The 16,242-nt window shown below is 44.8% G+C and overlaps 1 protein-coding gene across 4 annotated transcripts in view; it reads left to right on the top strand.

Annotated features, from left to right (window-relative positions):
- The window catches only part of USP33 (ubiquitin specific peptidase 33), a 372,522-nt gene that overhangs the window by 239,037 nt on the left and 117,243 nt on the right, over positions 1-16,242 (top strand). For all 4 annotated transcript variants that reach the window (XM_078645171.1, XM_078645190.1, XM_078645199.1 and 1 more), the window contains one exon: positions 8,525-8,651. In XM_078645171.1, the coding sequence (XP_078501297.1) occupies positions 8,525-8,651 (127 nt within the window). The remainder of the gene's footprint in view (positions 1-8,524; positions 8,652-16,242) is intronic.

Consider the following 16,242-nt stretch of genomic DNA (forward strand, 5'->3'; position numbering starts at 1 on the left):
ACTGTGTAGCGAAGCAGAGGCAGACCTACTTCATATGCTGTGGTCATGCACGACTCTGTGTACATACTGGGGCACGGTCACTATCTGCTTGGCACAGTGCACGGTGCGCACCTTAGATTGGTCGTGGGAACTATGCATATTGGAATTATACCACAGGCCCAAAAAACACAAAGTAACATCCAGATATATTGACTTAGGTGTCATAGTAGCCAAGCGCCTACTTACTCGCCGCTGGAAGTCCCCTGCCCTGCCTGCGTTGAAAGCCTGGTATCAGTCCCTGTTGTGCTTGGCGGAGGCAGAAAGTGTAGCGCTCTGCCGTGAGTATGCAGTAGGTTTGCGCAAGCAACCCATAGCAGCGGCTTGGGATGTGATTCTGTTAGGTTTCTGCACAGCCTGGCAGGAGCGCTCAGAGACATCAGAAGACGCACCTGAGAGCGGGGAGGGGTCGGTATGGAGGGTGCATTGGGTGCAGGGACTAGGAAAGATGTCTCGCCTCTAAATAACAACGTCTTATTGTAACCTGTGGGCGCAATATTCACACTCTCATCCATGCGTAATACCCAAAATCCCAGAAATGGGGCAGTGAAATATAAATCACTAACACTGACAGGCACTTAGGCCTGAATTTATATCTTGGGAAAGTAGGGTGGGCAGCTGGGCACATTCAACATGGTGTGATAGCAAGAACTGTGCTGACTCTAGACATGTGCAGACATGTTATTCAATGGCTTGAAGAGGAGGGTACAAATGTTATGTTTCGGGGTTTGTGAGTTTACTTGGTTATGATAGATGTTCAACATATAAACAATTACTTCAGCTAACAACATATCTTCTGACCACCGGGTACAAGAACGTAGCAGTGGCCAAGGAGAAGGTCACTGAGTGTCCATGAGATCATCCACATCGATCCATCCAGTCTTCAAGATACTGGTCCACCCCGGATGCTCCCTGCATTGATACATGGGGTTCCAGAGCATGTTGCAAGCCCCAAGGCTTGTTTGTGTTCAGTCCGAAATCCACCATCACCAAAACGTACGTCAAGATACCTCAACAGAGGCCAGCTCCACAAGTTGTCTTGCTGTATTCTGTCTTGCTGTTCTGCAGGTGCACCGAGAACTGAGAGCCTCAAACTCGCCAACCCGCCGCAAAAAACACCTATGAACTTGAGCTCTCCAGCCCGTGTCATTGAAATGGAGGGTGTCTCTGTGGTCCTGAGAACCTCAAGAGCTGAGCCCTGCTTTGCGTTCTGACGGGCTGTCCCCCCAGTCCCCACTTGCACCCTTTCTTTGCAGTTACTGTTCACCATTGACTTCACCAAGTAGCGTTCAAGGCTACCACCACAAAAAGCATCTCTGCACCTAAACACCCCAGGGCAGGAAAACTAGAACTGTTGATGCTTTTTTAGACATTGGCCTCTACTTAGCTTACGTCCCGAAGAACAGTCCTGTAAGTCGTTTGCAAGTGACCCTGTGCAGTGCATGTTTCTCCCATAGGATAACATTACTGCATTCGAGACTCATGCCCCAAATATGACAACCTGTTTTTCTCTTTGTCTGAAAATCGCTAACACAAAAAGTACTTACCTGATCCTGAAGATCTTGCTGTGTAAAAATATATAAAAATCTATATTATTTTTACGAATTGGTGTTGGATTTCCTTATTGAGCGTGTGTATTATTTGATCAGTGGGTGCAAAAAAAGCCTAACACTCCCCTCTGATTAACCTATGGGTGTTTGACTACACTACCACAAATAGAGCACCTTGAAAGACCCTGTACACTAGTAAGGGATACCTGGACTCTCCACACACTGCAACTCATTTTGGTACACTATATTAAGAGCCAGCTTTATACAATCTCCAAGTAGGTCTTCTCTCAAGAAACGCAAAAATGTCATAGGAGAGAGATTACCTTTTCTTTCTCATGACCATTCCAACCTTTGCGTCATTTGCAGATGCTGATCTTGCTCTTCTTCAGAGTCAATTGTGATACTAGAAAAATTAAGCTGGAATTCGCAACTCTCATCAGCTGTCCCTGCCAAGGTCGGAGCCTTCTGAGAGACTATGATGGATTTTTCCAGGATGGCCCCTTTGCCCTCTCGGTGTTTCCAACTGCTCCTATACTGACACCACTCTGATTTTTTGCCACGGCCCTTATGCCGCTTCCAAAGAATGGAGGAAACCCATGCCTTCCAGGGCCCCGAATAGCATGCCCCCATCACTGCCTTCAACTTTGTCCCCTGAGCTGATTTCTACACTGTTCCCAACATTGAAGCTCCCGGGCATTATCTGGCAAACAAAAATGCCTTTTTATTTCTTTCACTAAGCAAAGAACTTCTTAAAGAGCACCTTCAGTGTTCCAAAGATTTATCAGAATGGAGAAACTCTTCAGATCAGATTGCTAGGCTCTTGCTAATGCCTGACAAATACTGTTGCTACACCGAAATGATTTATTTTGGGTGCTGACATCCCATCACCTGTTATAACACCAATGCTGAGCTTTATCTAGACTTATGAAATGCTGGTGGACTCGACTTCTCTCCAGAAGGGGCATCCATTGCTCCCCTGGGTCTATTTTCAAAGGAAGTCTCTGCGTTCACTTCAGTGGTACAAACACAACAGAGACATTGTAGTTGAACTTGCCGCTACTGAAGTAAAGCCTGAAATACTGTAGCCACTCTGCAGTCTCAGACCCTCTTCTGCAATTTAATGAGGTGTTCTGGAAACCAGTGTTTGCTGCCTTGAAGAAACTGTACTCAGCTCTGACAGTCCACAGACACATTTCACTATGACACAGGCCTGCATCTTCTGATCCAAAGTTCTTATTGATGCATGCTTTTCCAGAGAGCACAGTGGTTTCTCTTCCACTAAAATGACCTCCAACGCCTCTGATATGCCCCTCCGTGAAACGCTAAGAGATTTATTTCTGATGAATATTTATAATTGTGATTCCTCAAACTAGAATATCTCTCTTGCGCTTGACTGTGTATCTGGAGATTCTTCGCAGCAGTTCTCCACTATGCTGCTAGATAATCAGTAAAACAAATATTCACAGTGTGCTAGGGAATGTTGTCCCCACCCAAAATGCCAGGATTCAAGCTGTGCCATAGCTGTTTGATGGAGAAGTCGTCATAACTTGCACGAGTTCGCCTTATGTGTTATCATATGATAAGTGGGTCCTTATGCACCCCAAAGGGATTAGACACCAGGAGGAGATATTTGGTACCGAACACAAGAAGTGGTTGTCTTTGGATACAACTCACTTCAAGTCATGGGCCTAGTCTCTGTCCTGAACATGAGGCCAATACTGTGACTGCTCCACTTCTAACTCAAAGTTCTCAGGTAAGTGGAGTCCAAGTCCAGCTGCAGGCATAAAAAAAATAAAGCAAGGTCCCCCAGAACCATAGAGGCCGCCAATCGTGTTTCTTGTGGTATGTCCCCCCCTGGTGCCTTATACCTACTTCGGACATGTTACTGTACCAACTCTTGTACTGACCTCCACTGCAGCCCCTAGGTCTATGCTGATTTCTGCCACCTTGACGCCAGTGCCTACATCTCTGGTGTCATTAAATGACCCAGTCCCAACATCCATGTCGTATTCTGAACAGATGTCTGCTTGAGCCCGGCTGATGTTACAGTATGAGATTTTAAAAGCACAACCTGTTGTTGTGCACCTGGCCTCTAACCCTGTGCCTCATCTACATCACTGCTTTCAGGATAGTCTCCATTGTCTTTTTGGCACCTATTCTGACCCTGCCAGAGCAGCCCACATGCCACAATGATGAGGGTAATGGAGGAGAAAATGGCTTACTCCCCTTCATTACAATGATGATGCTAGATACTTTTATTTACAAAACATCAGGGGGCTTGATAGTTCCCCTTAGACAGAGCTTGGTTTGCTTCATGGTCCACCAAAGTAAGAAAGCGCCTCTTTGGCAGTGGTGTCTCAAAGGGCAGCTGAAGTGCTGGAATTGCAGTTCCTATCCAGTGATAATAAGATACATGTTTTTACTGAAATACTACAGTCAGGGCCGGTAACATACGAGCCTTGCTCCCTTTTTAATGTTACCCTCCAAGATACTAGTGCGGCTAATTCATTGAAACTATGTTCTTGCATACCTGTGAACAGGCAGGTCTTTTATCTCCATACTTCCTTTTCTTCAACCACACCAGTTGGCACATGCAAACCCTGCAGTGCAACTTCAAAACCAAAAGCCCAACATCAGGACCTCCTTTAACACCCTCCAAGTGTCAGACACAACTACTCGAGGTCTGCAGTGGAGGCTGACTAATCGTATCTTGTCCTGCAGCAAGCCTCTTTTTCTTCCACAGCTAAAGTTAACAGTGGTGGCAGACGCAGCACTTCTGGGTTAGGGATGTCACCTGGGGAAGGTTGAGATCCTTGATCTACAATGGAGGGTGAACTCCACATTAGCCTACTGGAGCCGCCGGCCATTTGTCTGGCCCTGAAATCTTTGCTGTCGTCCCGCAAGGGAAGGCTGGTGCAGGTTCTTAGGAACACCACCACTATCATGGTACAGCGACAAGCAGGGCGGAGTGGGGTCCTCAGCCCTGTGACTGAAGGTGTTCTGCTTTTGATGTTGACTAGAGTGCCAGGGCATCTTTATGATCATGACATAGCTGACAACGTCCTTGAATGCCTGAGTGGAAGAATTGAGCAGGTCATGAGTGGCATCTGCATCCCAAGGTGGCCAGGGCATCTTCCACCACTGGGTAGACCCTGGCTGGATGTTTTTGTTCAACAGTTTCAAGTTCTGAATCAGATCAAAAATGACCAGGCCCAAGTCATCCAGAGTCTCTGGATTGGGTCAGTAGAGTGCGATAATCAGAGCTTCTGAGCATGAGCATCTGTCCTCCAATCAGGCTGCCGCTTCGGGAGGACCTTAAGTCCCTGCAGCAGGGCAGAGTTCTCCATGTGAACTTGCACAACTTACACCTCCGTGCATGGTGGAAATTGTGCAGTGGCAGTTAATTGTCTTTGACCTGCCTGAGGTGGTAGACGTCATCCTCGCTGCTAGACGCCCCTTCAAAAACCTCAATCTACGTTGACTGCTGGGACAGGTTTGTATACTGATGTGGTACCCGGAACACTGACGAATCTATAGAAGATGCTTTTGTTTGTTTAGTCTTTATCCTGGCACGGTAAAAGGTTATTTATCGTCCCTTTGGGGTTTTCTTCATTTGCCGAACCTGTCTCCCTCATTTAAATCTCCAGTTTTTGTGCAGCCGTTTAATAAAGGTTTGACACACGTCCGTCCCCCCTAGCTCCCACCTTTCCAACCATTTGTGCTGCCACAAGGCTACCTTACTTTGGTCATTACATTACTCATTTATATGCCTTTTTAGACTACACATACCTGCTTGTAGCATCTCCTCACCTTGAAGGCTATTTCCTCTATGCGATTAAGTCAGCTCATCGCAGACACTCTCAGGGCAACCACCATTCACCACATTTTTCCAGGATTGGTGCTGAGAACTCGGACCACCTCCTTACTAAAAGCTGTAACTCTTTTCCACTATGGGCAGTCCATAGCTCTACCACTTTCTTCACTACCTCTCGCCCCTTGTACGAGGAGGAAAGGGTCCATAGGTTGAATCTCAAAAGGTCTTTAAGCTTTTACATAGGTAATACCGAGGACCACTGAGCAGCCAATTAACTTTTTCTGTGTTTGTGTGGAGCAAACAAAGGGAAGGCTGTGCAGAAGAGGACCTTGTTGAGGTGAATAGACATCTGTATTAAGATATGCTACTCACTGGCCAAGAAGCAGCCCCCGCAAAGTCTTTGAGAGCCCATTCCACTGGGCCTAACGCCACTACCACTGCGTTGGCGCAGGGGCGGGTACCTGTCCTTGACATCTGTGCGTATGTACATGAAGTACTACTTCCAGGTCTAGCTGAAAAAATGCTTAGCCTGTTTAGTTCTGCAAGACTTCTTTTGTCTGCATCCATGATTACTTGGACATCTCAAAGTAAGCCTTGAAGTGTGGCTTGCATTGGATTGATATGTTGGCTTCATCTATGGTTTCAGCTGTGACTCTGCACTGCCGTATTCGGATGTGCTCCACTGGCTGCTTAGGAGATGTCCAATTGTCCCTAATGGACAAGCCCTTTGACAGCAATCGGCTCTCTGTAGGGAAAGCTATCTCCTCCCTGCAGCAAATCAGAAGCAGATGCACCACAGCACCGTTGCTGAGCCCTGCCTCCCTGGGAAAACAGTTCCATCAGCATTACAAAAAAGTTCAGGGCTATTCTAGGGCACAACAGTCCCATGGACCACGACCTTTGCAGCTGATCTCCCCCAAAAGGTGTATTGCTTATTTTGTGGTAGTGGTGGATTTAAGGAACGTCTGCACCACCAGTTACTCCAGCCCCTGCCATCTTCTGCTGGCTCTGTTGCATTCAAATCTCTTAAGCCCTTCCCCTCTCCCTTAGACCACCAGCTTCTGTTGGGGAATAGTCTGCCATTTGTTCATCAGTTGAAAGGTGATTACAGAAGATCTCCGGGTGATCCAGCTCATCCGCAAGGTCTATGCCATCCTCTTCCCGTCTCCCCCTCCACATCGCACTTCTTCCACCATGATGTACTAGCCAGAACATGCCTTGATCTTGGAGGTGAATGTTCTTGTTCTACCATTGAAGTGCTGCCCTTGGGAAAAATGAGGACCAGATTCTACTGCCTTTCCTTCTTGTTCCCCAAGAAGGATGGAGGTGTGAGAAACGTCCTGGACTTTCGCCTCTTGAATTTGTTCATGTGGCAGGACAAGTTCAAATTGTTGCTCCTAATCAAGGTTCTTTTTTACCTCAATAAGGGAGATTGGTTGATCTTCCTAGACCTCCAGGACACCCTCTTACACTTGTTAGCTGTGGTTCACCTTAGGGTCTCAACACTATTAGTTAGCAGTACAAAAGGTGGTCGGACAAATGCACTGCAGGATTTCTTGTGCTACTCACTGCATATCTTCAGTGCACCATAGTCCTGCCTATCCCCCCACATAGGTTGACCTTAAAATAGGCGTTGCTGAACATGAACTCTGAGGGCTTTTCCTTCTCCTGATTGCAGGTTAATTGGGTAAATGAATTGGGTGATTCTGACTTGACACTAATCTCATTTCTGGAGTTCCTACCTCTTTCCGGCCTGCATCCTGCTGGTACCACATACCAGGTAATGTGGATGATGGCACTTCAGTGGTTCCTGATGAAACAGTGGAACCAGTACCATTGTGGCTTGGATAACGATTTACAGTTCGGGTCTCCTTGACCTTCACTGGGGGATGTGCCCCTTCAGTCTTTTCATGGGTTATCCCTTTAGTCCTCCACAGTCTCAGGCTAGTGTGGTTACGGACTTGTAGGACTTCCTCATATTCTCTTTGGGGAGAGTCATTCGAGTGCTGGTGGACAACATGACTGCTGTTAATTGTATTAACAGACAGGATGTTTTGTGATCTTAGGCCCTGGCAATATCTCTCTGGCAGTTGTCTATTCGGGTGGGATATCATCCTAGACACCCTAAGGGTAAGGGCAGATAATTTGAATAGACTCCTTGTATGACAGACCTTGAATCGCAGTTCAGTTTAATGCCATACCCTATCTTTAAATGTTTCCTGGCGGAGTGGGGAGGGGTGCCGGGGGTAGAAATACTTTCATATTCAATTGGTCTCGGCTGACTCTGTTTCATCTCCAGGTGATCGCAGAGAACTAATGAATATACACAAGTTGATGATCAACTGGAGATGAAACTTAGAGGCTATCGAGAGCTCTTCCAGGAGTACAAGTGTCAATCTGCAAGACATGACTGAAAATGTCCTGTTGCATCAATTTCAAAGTCCTTTTAAAATATTTTCTATCCATTTCAAAAGTGTAAAATTACATTTTGGCAACTGGACTCTTGCTTGGCAATGACACTTCACTGGGAGTTCAGAACAGCACACAGACGTCATCAACCTTAAGTTGAACGCATGAAACAAGGCAACTTTGTGCACCACTTCTCTGTGTGAATCCAGATTCAGCACAGTGAGTCACATCCATGTACATCAGTTGGCCATGAAGTGCAAACATTCTTCGCGAGTTTTGTACAGTTTTGCCATTCACATTTGTGAATACACTCCTCATGCTTGCACTTGTACAATTATTTGGTTAGCCCTGTAGATTTCTGCTGCAAGTCTGAGGGACAGCTTGCTTTTGATTTTGCATACATAGCGTCAGAGTAATTGTGTTTGCCTTTGATGCAATCTATTTATTCTTGATCAGAAAATGAATTTTGTCTTGAGATTTTGATCTAGAGTTAAAGTATTCGTGGTGGCAAACTTATGTTTTTTTAAAATTGGATTGCGGTCGTGCGAAAGCAAATAGCTGTGCTTTGATAAAAATGTTATGCTTTGATTCAATATACAAATTCTTTAATTTCAATGAGTTATTGTCATACTCGATATGTCCAACCCACCTTTTTCATTGTTAATGAGGTCAATGCTAGCTGTGCCTCTAACTTTACCTGTTTTATCAATTTAAGGTGGGCATTACATAGCTTATTGCCGAAACAATATAAATAATCTGTGGTACGAGTTTGATGATCAGAGTGTCACAGAGGTGCCGGAATCAGTTGTGCAGAATGCAGAAGCCTATGTTCTTTTTTACAAGTAAGTACAACAATAGAAATGTATATGTAAACCAAGATGAACCATTATTTCCTTTCATTGTCTTTTGGATACAGCTCATAGAGGTGCTCTGAACTTAGTGATGGGTTCCAATTTCCAACTGATTTTGATATTCAGCACCCTACTGACAATTGTCTCCAATTCGTTTTTTTCTTCTAGGGTGGACTTATTTTTATACATATCTACTCTTCGACAACTGGCAAATTACACATACCCACACTCAACAATTTAATAGTTAGGCTGTGAGCCCTCATATTTTCAATAATAGGTCCTTATTTCATACTGGTTGCTAACAAATCGCTTTGCATTTTTGAAGGAACCTATACCAGAATTCTGTGGATGGAAGTGTTATTTATGAGCATGATCCCATGAATCAACCTACTTTCAGGAGGCAACATTTTCTCTCTTTGCTTTTTTAAAGAAAGCTCAATTTGAATTGCAGCTTACCCTATAAAAATAATTTGGCTGAAAAAGGGAAAAAGCACTTTGAATTCCCTTTCCAAAAAGAATGCAGGAAATTGTGAATCACTTATTAGTGTTAGAATGTGGACACTGCTTCTTTATTGAATCCAGGAGTTTCACAGTCCTACATTACGAGGAACTTTTTTTTCCGTTTGCAAATCACTGCTGTTTAAGAGTCATGTGTACACTCAGAAATACTTTTTGGAAGGGTTATTGTGTATCACTTGTGTCTACCATTTCATAAATTGTTTTTCATTTTTTTTTATGGAGGTTGAGAATTCATTCTCCTTTTACAGATTAAGATCTTTCCAAAGCTGCCCTGTAAGACATCATGCTTGCTGTTTTCAGTAAGCTTTCGTACTGTGTTTAAATTAAATCTTGAAAAGTTAAACACACAATTTATGTGATTTGTCTTTCAGACCCTCACTGTGTACTAGAGTGCGCCTTATGTTAACATTTCCCATATAGGATGTAGAAAGACAAGAAAAGACAAGATTGAGATTGAGTTAGCCTGGCGGATACGCTGGATCATGTGGGAAAGCTAGATGCCCAAGGAAAGGAAATCCTTTGTCTCAGTATATAATGCGACAAACTTAGGCACCTTGAGCTTTCCATCTAAAAAACTGTGCTATCACCATAATTTCCACACCAATTCATGGTCAAGGTATTTGATTTGTAGAGCCTTGCAGGCAAACTGTTCCTGTGAATGACATTGTTTAGTGGCAACCCTAGCTTTGCCACTGTGAGCCTCGATATTGAAGCATCATCCTGTTACCTTGGGGTCAGCACCCCACATCCAGATCAGCAAATCTTGGCAAACACAGAGATAAGATGAGGGAACAAAACCATACAGCCAGAATCATGACCTAGGGCATCTCCAGCAGAGGCCTCAGTTACCCAGCCACTTCCTCCACCGGAATATGGCCTTCTACCTGCACCTTTTGCAGCATAGACAGAGCTCATTAACATAGACATTGAATCATGGCATTGTATATGAGATAGCACAGGCAGGTCAGTAAAAAGTACCCTTAGCCTTATGATGCTCATCATGGATTTTGGTTGCTGATTCCATACTAAAGTACAGATATTTCAAAATTATTAAAATACTCCACATCACTGTGAAAGCTGGACCATGCAGAGAGCTTTGAACTGGTAGCCACAGCATCTGTGTTCGGATGCTTATTCGGGACCCATGCGATTCTTGTATTCTGGAAGCTTCTTACAAGACTTCCCTGTCATTCTCTTGCTTTGCTCCTTCTTTCTAATGAACAGTCATCACACACTGCTCAGATGAAGGTAGAAGTTAACACTAACTTAACAGTTCCTATCACCTCCCACAATTATTTTGAATCTCACAAGACTTCTTTAGGAGATATTCACCATTTCAGCAATGCAATCTATGAACCTGAACTGCAACCTGCTCTCTTGCTGCAAAATTCAGGCATTTAACCTTTTCAATTTTAATTTTGAATCCCAAGTCATTTAGGTATAGGCTTCTAACGTCTGAGCCACATCTATTTCCCCTTTCTTTGAACCATCATGCAATCTTGCACTACTAGTCATTTTACGTTGTTTGTGACATTGCATGAGATCTCAGACTACATAGTGCCAACATCAACAAATAAGCTTAAAGATATCAGCATCTAAGAAATAGGAATGAAAAATGATCCTGATTACAGGAAGTCATTGTGCTTGACCACAGAGCTACATCAAGCAGATGTTTAGAATGACAGGAGGATTTAAAATAGTCTGACATGTTTCACACTTATCCACCAGATACAACCAGTCAAACCAGGAAGTCATTTAAGAAATGACTTGGTTACTGCCAACTCCTTGTAGTACTAACCAATATTAAGTATCCCTAAATTAGCTTCACAGTATGTATTCATGTATGTGTGATGCAACAAAAATCAAATATTTTGGGGAAAACTTAAAGTATCCCAAAGCCCAATTGAAATGGAATATCCTTATATTTTTCATGTGTTTCTGCCCATCTTATTGGCCCCTCTAAATAGTAATGTCTATTGTTGTTTGCTACACAGTCTTTTATTAAAATATTCTACACAAACTCACAAATGCGGACACTTTTAGACAAAATATAATAGTTGAAAGCAATACCTTTGTGTTCCTCTGCCTGAAGCGAAAGCCACTTTTATATGTGCCACATATATGAAACAAAAGGGCAAACCCTATATTCGTTGGAACTTGTTAATGTGCCTATGTTGAAAAACAGAAGTTCCTACAGGTTTGTAAATTATTTACTACCACATAACGGCATTGATGTCTGTATCCAAAGAGCATGAGATTTGGATTATTAGCACTGCATTATTCTATTTATCAGAAACCATTGTTACTCCCCAGCATTGTTTTATCTTGAACTATAAAATAATTTGCAGGTGTCACAGGGGTGAATAAGGTGAGAGCGCAGCATGAAAAATGTGCTCAAACAATACTAAAAGTCAACACCATAATAGTGACTAAATCTAGATGCACAGTAATTCTGTAATGGTGGGTCAGTACAGGCGGCACTACTCCATGGTTCAATGACGGACGACATGGCCAGTCTTCAGTTTTAGGTTGAGCATTCAGGACCCCTTATATATACTTTACCATATAAGTATATGTATATGCACTATGTGAACTCTGGAGATCAGCCCTAGGACTTGTCTGCTTCCGCTTAGGGACTTTTTTTTCTGTTCAACTGCCTGTATTTAACTGTCTTGATTTGAAAACAACCACTAGAGGTCAGTAAAATACCAGAATTGCTCTCTGCTTTTTCAACTGCCTCTATTTAACTGTCTTGATAGAAAACGACCAGTAGAGGTCAGTAAAATACCAGAATTGCTTTCTGCTAAGGGACTTTATTTTTTAATTTAATGTTTCTGGCAACTGCCTCGATTTAACTTTCTTAATAGAAAACAACCAGCAGAGGTCGATAAAATACCAGAATCACTTTAGCATTCTCTCGATTCCAGTCCATAGAAATTGTCTTCCATGAGCACCTGTAGACAATTTTTTTTTCAAATCCTGCATTTTCAAGGATATGACTACTGAAGGCCCTGATTTTATAGTAGAAACAGAGCTTTTGACTATCCCATTTCCCGCTGAAGGGCAATCTCTCCATGTGTTCCCATACCTGGCGTGTCATGCAGTTTGGTGCTTACTTTCCCTCCATGTTATAGAACAGTAGATGTTTCAGCTCCCAGGCTAATGTGCTGCATAGCTGAATACATATAAGGTCCCAGAGGCGAGGCCGATTGCATTGCAAATGCTTGTTTTTCTTGGAAACAAAGGGCCTACCCTGGCATTAAACCTGTCACATATTCTGCCTTGTTTGAGCAGACATTTTGGATAGTCTCTTTCTATAATTCTTGTTACTAGAATCTCTGATTCGGGGAACTGTAAAGTGTGTCTCCAATCGGCAATTTCTTCTTACATGTGAAACAAGCATTGAAAATGCAATAGGTCTCGCCTTTGATTAAGTTAAAGCCATTTGCTTTGCTAATGGTATTGTATAGCAAAGCAAATGGCTTTAACTTAATGAAAGGCGAGACCTATTGCATTTTGAATACTTGTTTAGGACTTGTGCCTTGCATATGTGTAGAAGTTGTGATAATTATGCGCCCCTGGATTGTGTTAGTTCCCATCACTGGGGTATATGTTCACATGAATTAGAGGCTAAAACAGACAGAAGGACTCTGGAGTCACCACATGCTGCAGCGGGCTTGAAAACGAATGCAGCTCAGACTCAAATCTACCCAGCTCTCTCTGCCGGGACCAAGCTAAAGTCTGACCCGTGAGGTTCACACGCCAACTGCGGAGAACAGTGCGTAGAATACTTTACCGGTCTAAGGCGCTTTCTGCAGAGATCCGTGTGCGGCCTCCGATTCAAAGGCTTATGTCACAGTGTGATTTCACTGGGTAAACGCACATGCACAGATTTCCTTGCGCAACTAGCAGAAAGCACGACCAAACCCTCTTAACATAGTTCATGTGGTTAATGCACCTATCTGATAGAGACATCTAGCTTCAGATTCGTTAACTTAGAATAATCCCAGGCGTGAGACTGGGTCCGGAATTTTTTTGCAGCAGCGCGCCTGGGGACGGCGCCACCCGACCCCGCCCTGACGTCGTCCACTTACGTGACGTCAGCGAGATCATATAAGTCCCACCTGGGGCGCTGGCGTCCGTTTCCTTCTTTTCCGCGTGCAACGAGGATCTGGAGTGAGCTCTGGCCTGTTTTCAGGCCTCATTGTTTACGCTTCGCGTCTGGAACCGTGTGCGATGCCTTCTGGCTTTAAATCTTGTCATTCCTGTTTGCGACAAATGTCCACGACGGACCCATATCCTATTGGTATGTGGTGTCTTGGCGAGCAATATGACTCCACGGACTGTGAAGCCTGCCAACGTCTGAAACCGAAGTCTCAGCGGGAGCGCCGTGTGAAGAAGCTTCTCTCGGCACGGCGATACGGAGTCGTCTCGCCCCCCGGCCTCTTCGTCGACTGCAGGTCCCTCTACTGTTCGGTTCCGCCGTTGATCGCCCTCTGGGTCCGGGGCCATCGTTCTCCACTTGGTAAGTCAAGGCGGTTGTCGCCTAGGTCCTCACCCTCACCTTCTTCTGTTGTTAGGGGCACTGGCTCCCGGAACATTCCAGATGTGTCTATCCGCCCTTTTCAGGTTTGGGGGCGACTCGGGCCCAAATGGAGGCCTAAGAAGAACATAGCGAATTTCCCTTGTGGCTTTCATATTTTAAGCATAATGTCTCAGTACATATACATATTGCATGTCCTCCAAGATATGCCAGTAACAAGTGTTTGTAAATTATTCAAAATGTATTTCTTTTTTTTCAGAGTAGGAAGTGAATGAATATATCATAAAGACTTTCCATATAGCAAAATTTCTTTTTTTACAACTTCATAGTGTTAATTTTTAAATAATCAGAACAAATATAAAAACATACATCATCATCATGATACTTTTTTTCATTTTTTGGTACAATACAAAAAACTTTATAAAACTAAACAGATACCTACACCCAAATCACATACATCAGTCATTCATACCTATTCTTGCATACACACCGTTTAGCAAACAACCACTCCTTCTGTATAAAAGGTTTTGACAGAGAACAACTCTGACTGAGTGACAACCACAGAATGTTATGTGGATTTACACGCTAGGTCGGTCGACGCGCGTTTCAGTGGGCTTGTACCACCTTCCTCAGGACCTTAACAGAATCACTTTCTGCGTGTAGGGTGAATACAGGATATCCTCCAATACAAGTGACTGTGAAATACGTAATTTTTCCAGGAAAGCCTCAAATTAGGTAGGGCTCCACAACTCACAGCTGCAATGTTTAAATCCAAGCTATTTTTCGAGCGACTTCTCTATTCAGCAGGCCTCCCTTGGGTCCTTGTGGGGTCTCCGACGGACTCGTCGACGGGTTCGCCCCCGGCACCAATTGAGCCCTTGCCTCCCAGGGACGTGGGGAAATATGGAGCCGCTTTTGCCTTTTGAGGCTTCCCTTTATGATGCCCTCTTGGGTACCTGGGTCCGACCTGCTTCAGGTGACCTGGTGGCTCGCTCAGTTTTGCACCGGCACCGTCCAGCTCCACATGATCCGGTCTGTCTTTTTGTGCACCCTGATGCGCAGGGGTTCGGGTTGCAGACTGTCTTTCCTTCTCTGCCCCCTCTAACGCTTCCTCCCTCTCTGGAGTCCAGGTGGCTTGAGTCATGGGGTAGGAACGTCTTTGCATCCACTAGTGCTGCCCTACGGTCCTTAAATACAGTGTGTGTTTTGGCTTGGGCTACCTCTGCTCTGTAGGACTCTGCTGAGTCTTTGCATACTGCCACCTCTGAGGGTACTCACGTTGATCTCTTTCACCTCATCCGGGAAGGCCGCGACCTTGCCAAATTCACAATCCGTTTAGCCTTAGATACTGCGGATTCCTTGGACCGAGCCATGGCGAGTTCTGTTGCCTTAAGGTGTCACGCTTGGTTGCGAGATAGCATCTTCCCTGAAAATATTCAGGAGCGACTGATTGACTTACCATTTGATGGGGTTTTGCTCTTTGATGCTCACGCCGAGTCTGCAGTTCACCGGCTCCTGGTGAGCTTTCGTCCTCCCACTTAGGTACTTTTAGGCCTGTTTTCTGTGGTACTTTTTCATTTCACATCCTTTAGTTGCACTCTGTGTTCGACATAGACAGTGAGCCTTACGTCTTCTTTTTTCTGTGGTCAAGGGTGCTTACCCTTTTATTGGCATTCCTTGGATGCGTTTTGCTTTCAGCTGCCTGTTGGCCCTTTGTGGCCATGTTCCACAGGTTGTTGTGTCCTCTGACTGTGGTATTCAGCCGGTGGCTCAGCTCAGTAATGTCTTTATGGCTCGGAACTCAGTTCACAGGTTTGGTACTGCATTCTTTTGGCCTGACTTATTGCCCTAAGAGGTGTCCCCCGTTGTTTGGGGTATGCATACTCCATTTGGGGTACTTGTACGCTATTATATAGGAGGAGTGTGGCTCAATGGTTAGAGCGGCAGACCCTGATGCAGAATTCTGGCCAAGGACCAGGGTTCGATTCCTGCCTCGGCGGGGTCACGGGCTCAATTTCCTCGGACCTGTTAATTCTCGCCTCGGTGCCTATTCTAATCACGGGCCCCACGCTGCAACTCTGGGCAATAGCTTGCTTAGCCTCCACACCGGCCCCAACAGCGCTAAGGATGCCTGGCTTCACCCTGGGGGTGCCCAGGAGTGGACACTTCACAGGGAAAGCCAGGAGGGGTTCCACAGCGGTATGAGTATCAGCGCCAGGAAGCCGCATAGGCGACACCGCAAGGTGACCGTCTGGTGACAGTGCGCTCTATAAGTACCATGACATTTACATTTACATAGCCTTGCTTATCTCACCTGGGCCTGGAGATCATGTGGGGATCCATGCGTCGCTCTGTGGTCCTTTGTACAGTGTTCTATGTTTTTCCCTGGTGCCATCTGCTTTCGCCATGGTCATCCACCTCCATTGGAGATTTCATGGTCTCCTCTTCACAAATGGCTCCTACCTGCCCTTACGGTCCTAGGAATGGTCTGGTATATACATGTTCATGCTCCTGGCTCGT

The sequence above is a fragment of the Lissotriton helveticus genome, chromosome 1_1 (assembly GCF_964261635.1).
Source record: "Lissotriton helveticus chromosome 1_1, aLisHel1.1, whole genome shotgun sequence".
Lineage (NCBI taxonomy): Eukaryota > Metazoa > Chordata > Amphibia > Caudata > Salamandridae > Lissotriton > Lissotriton helveticus.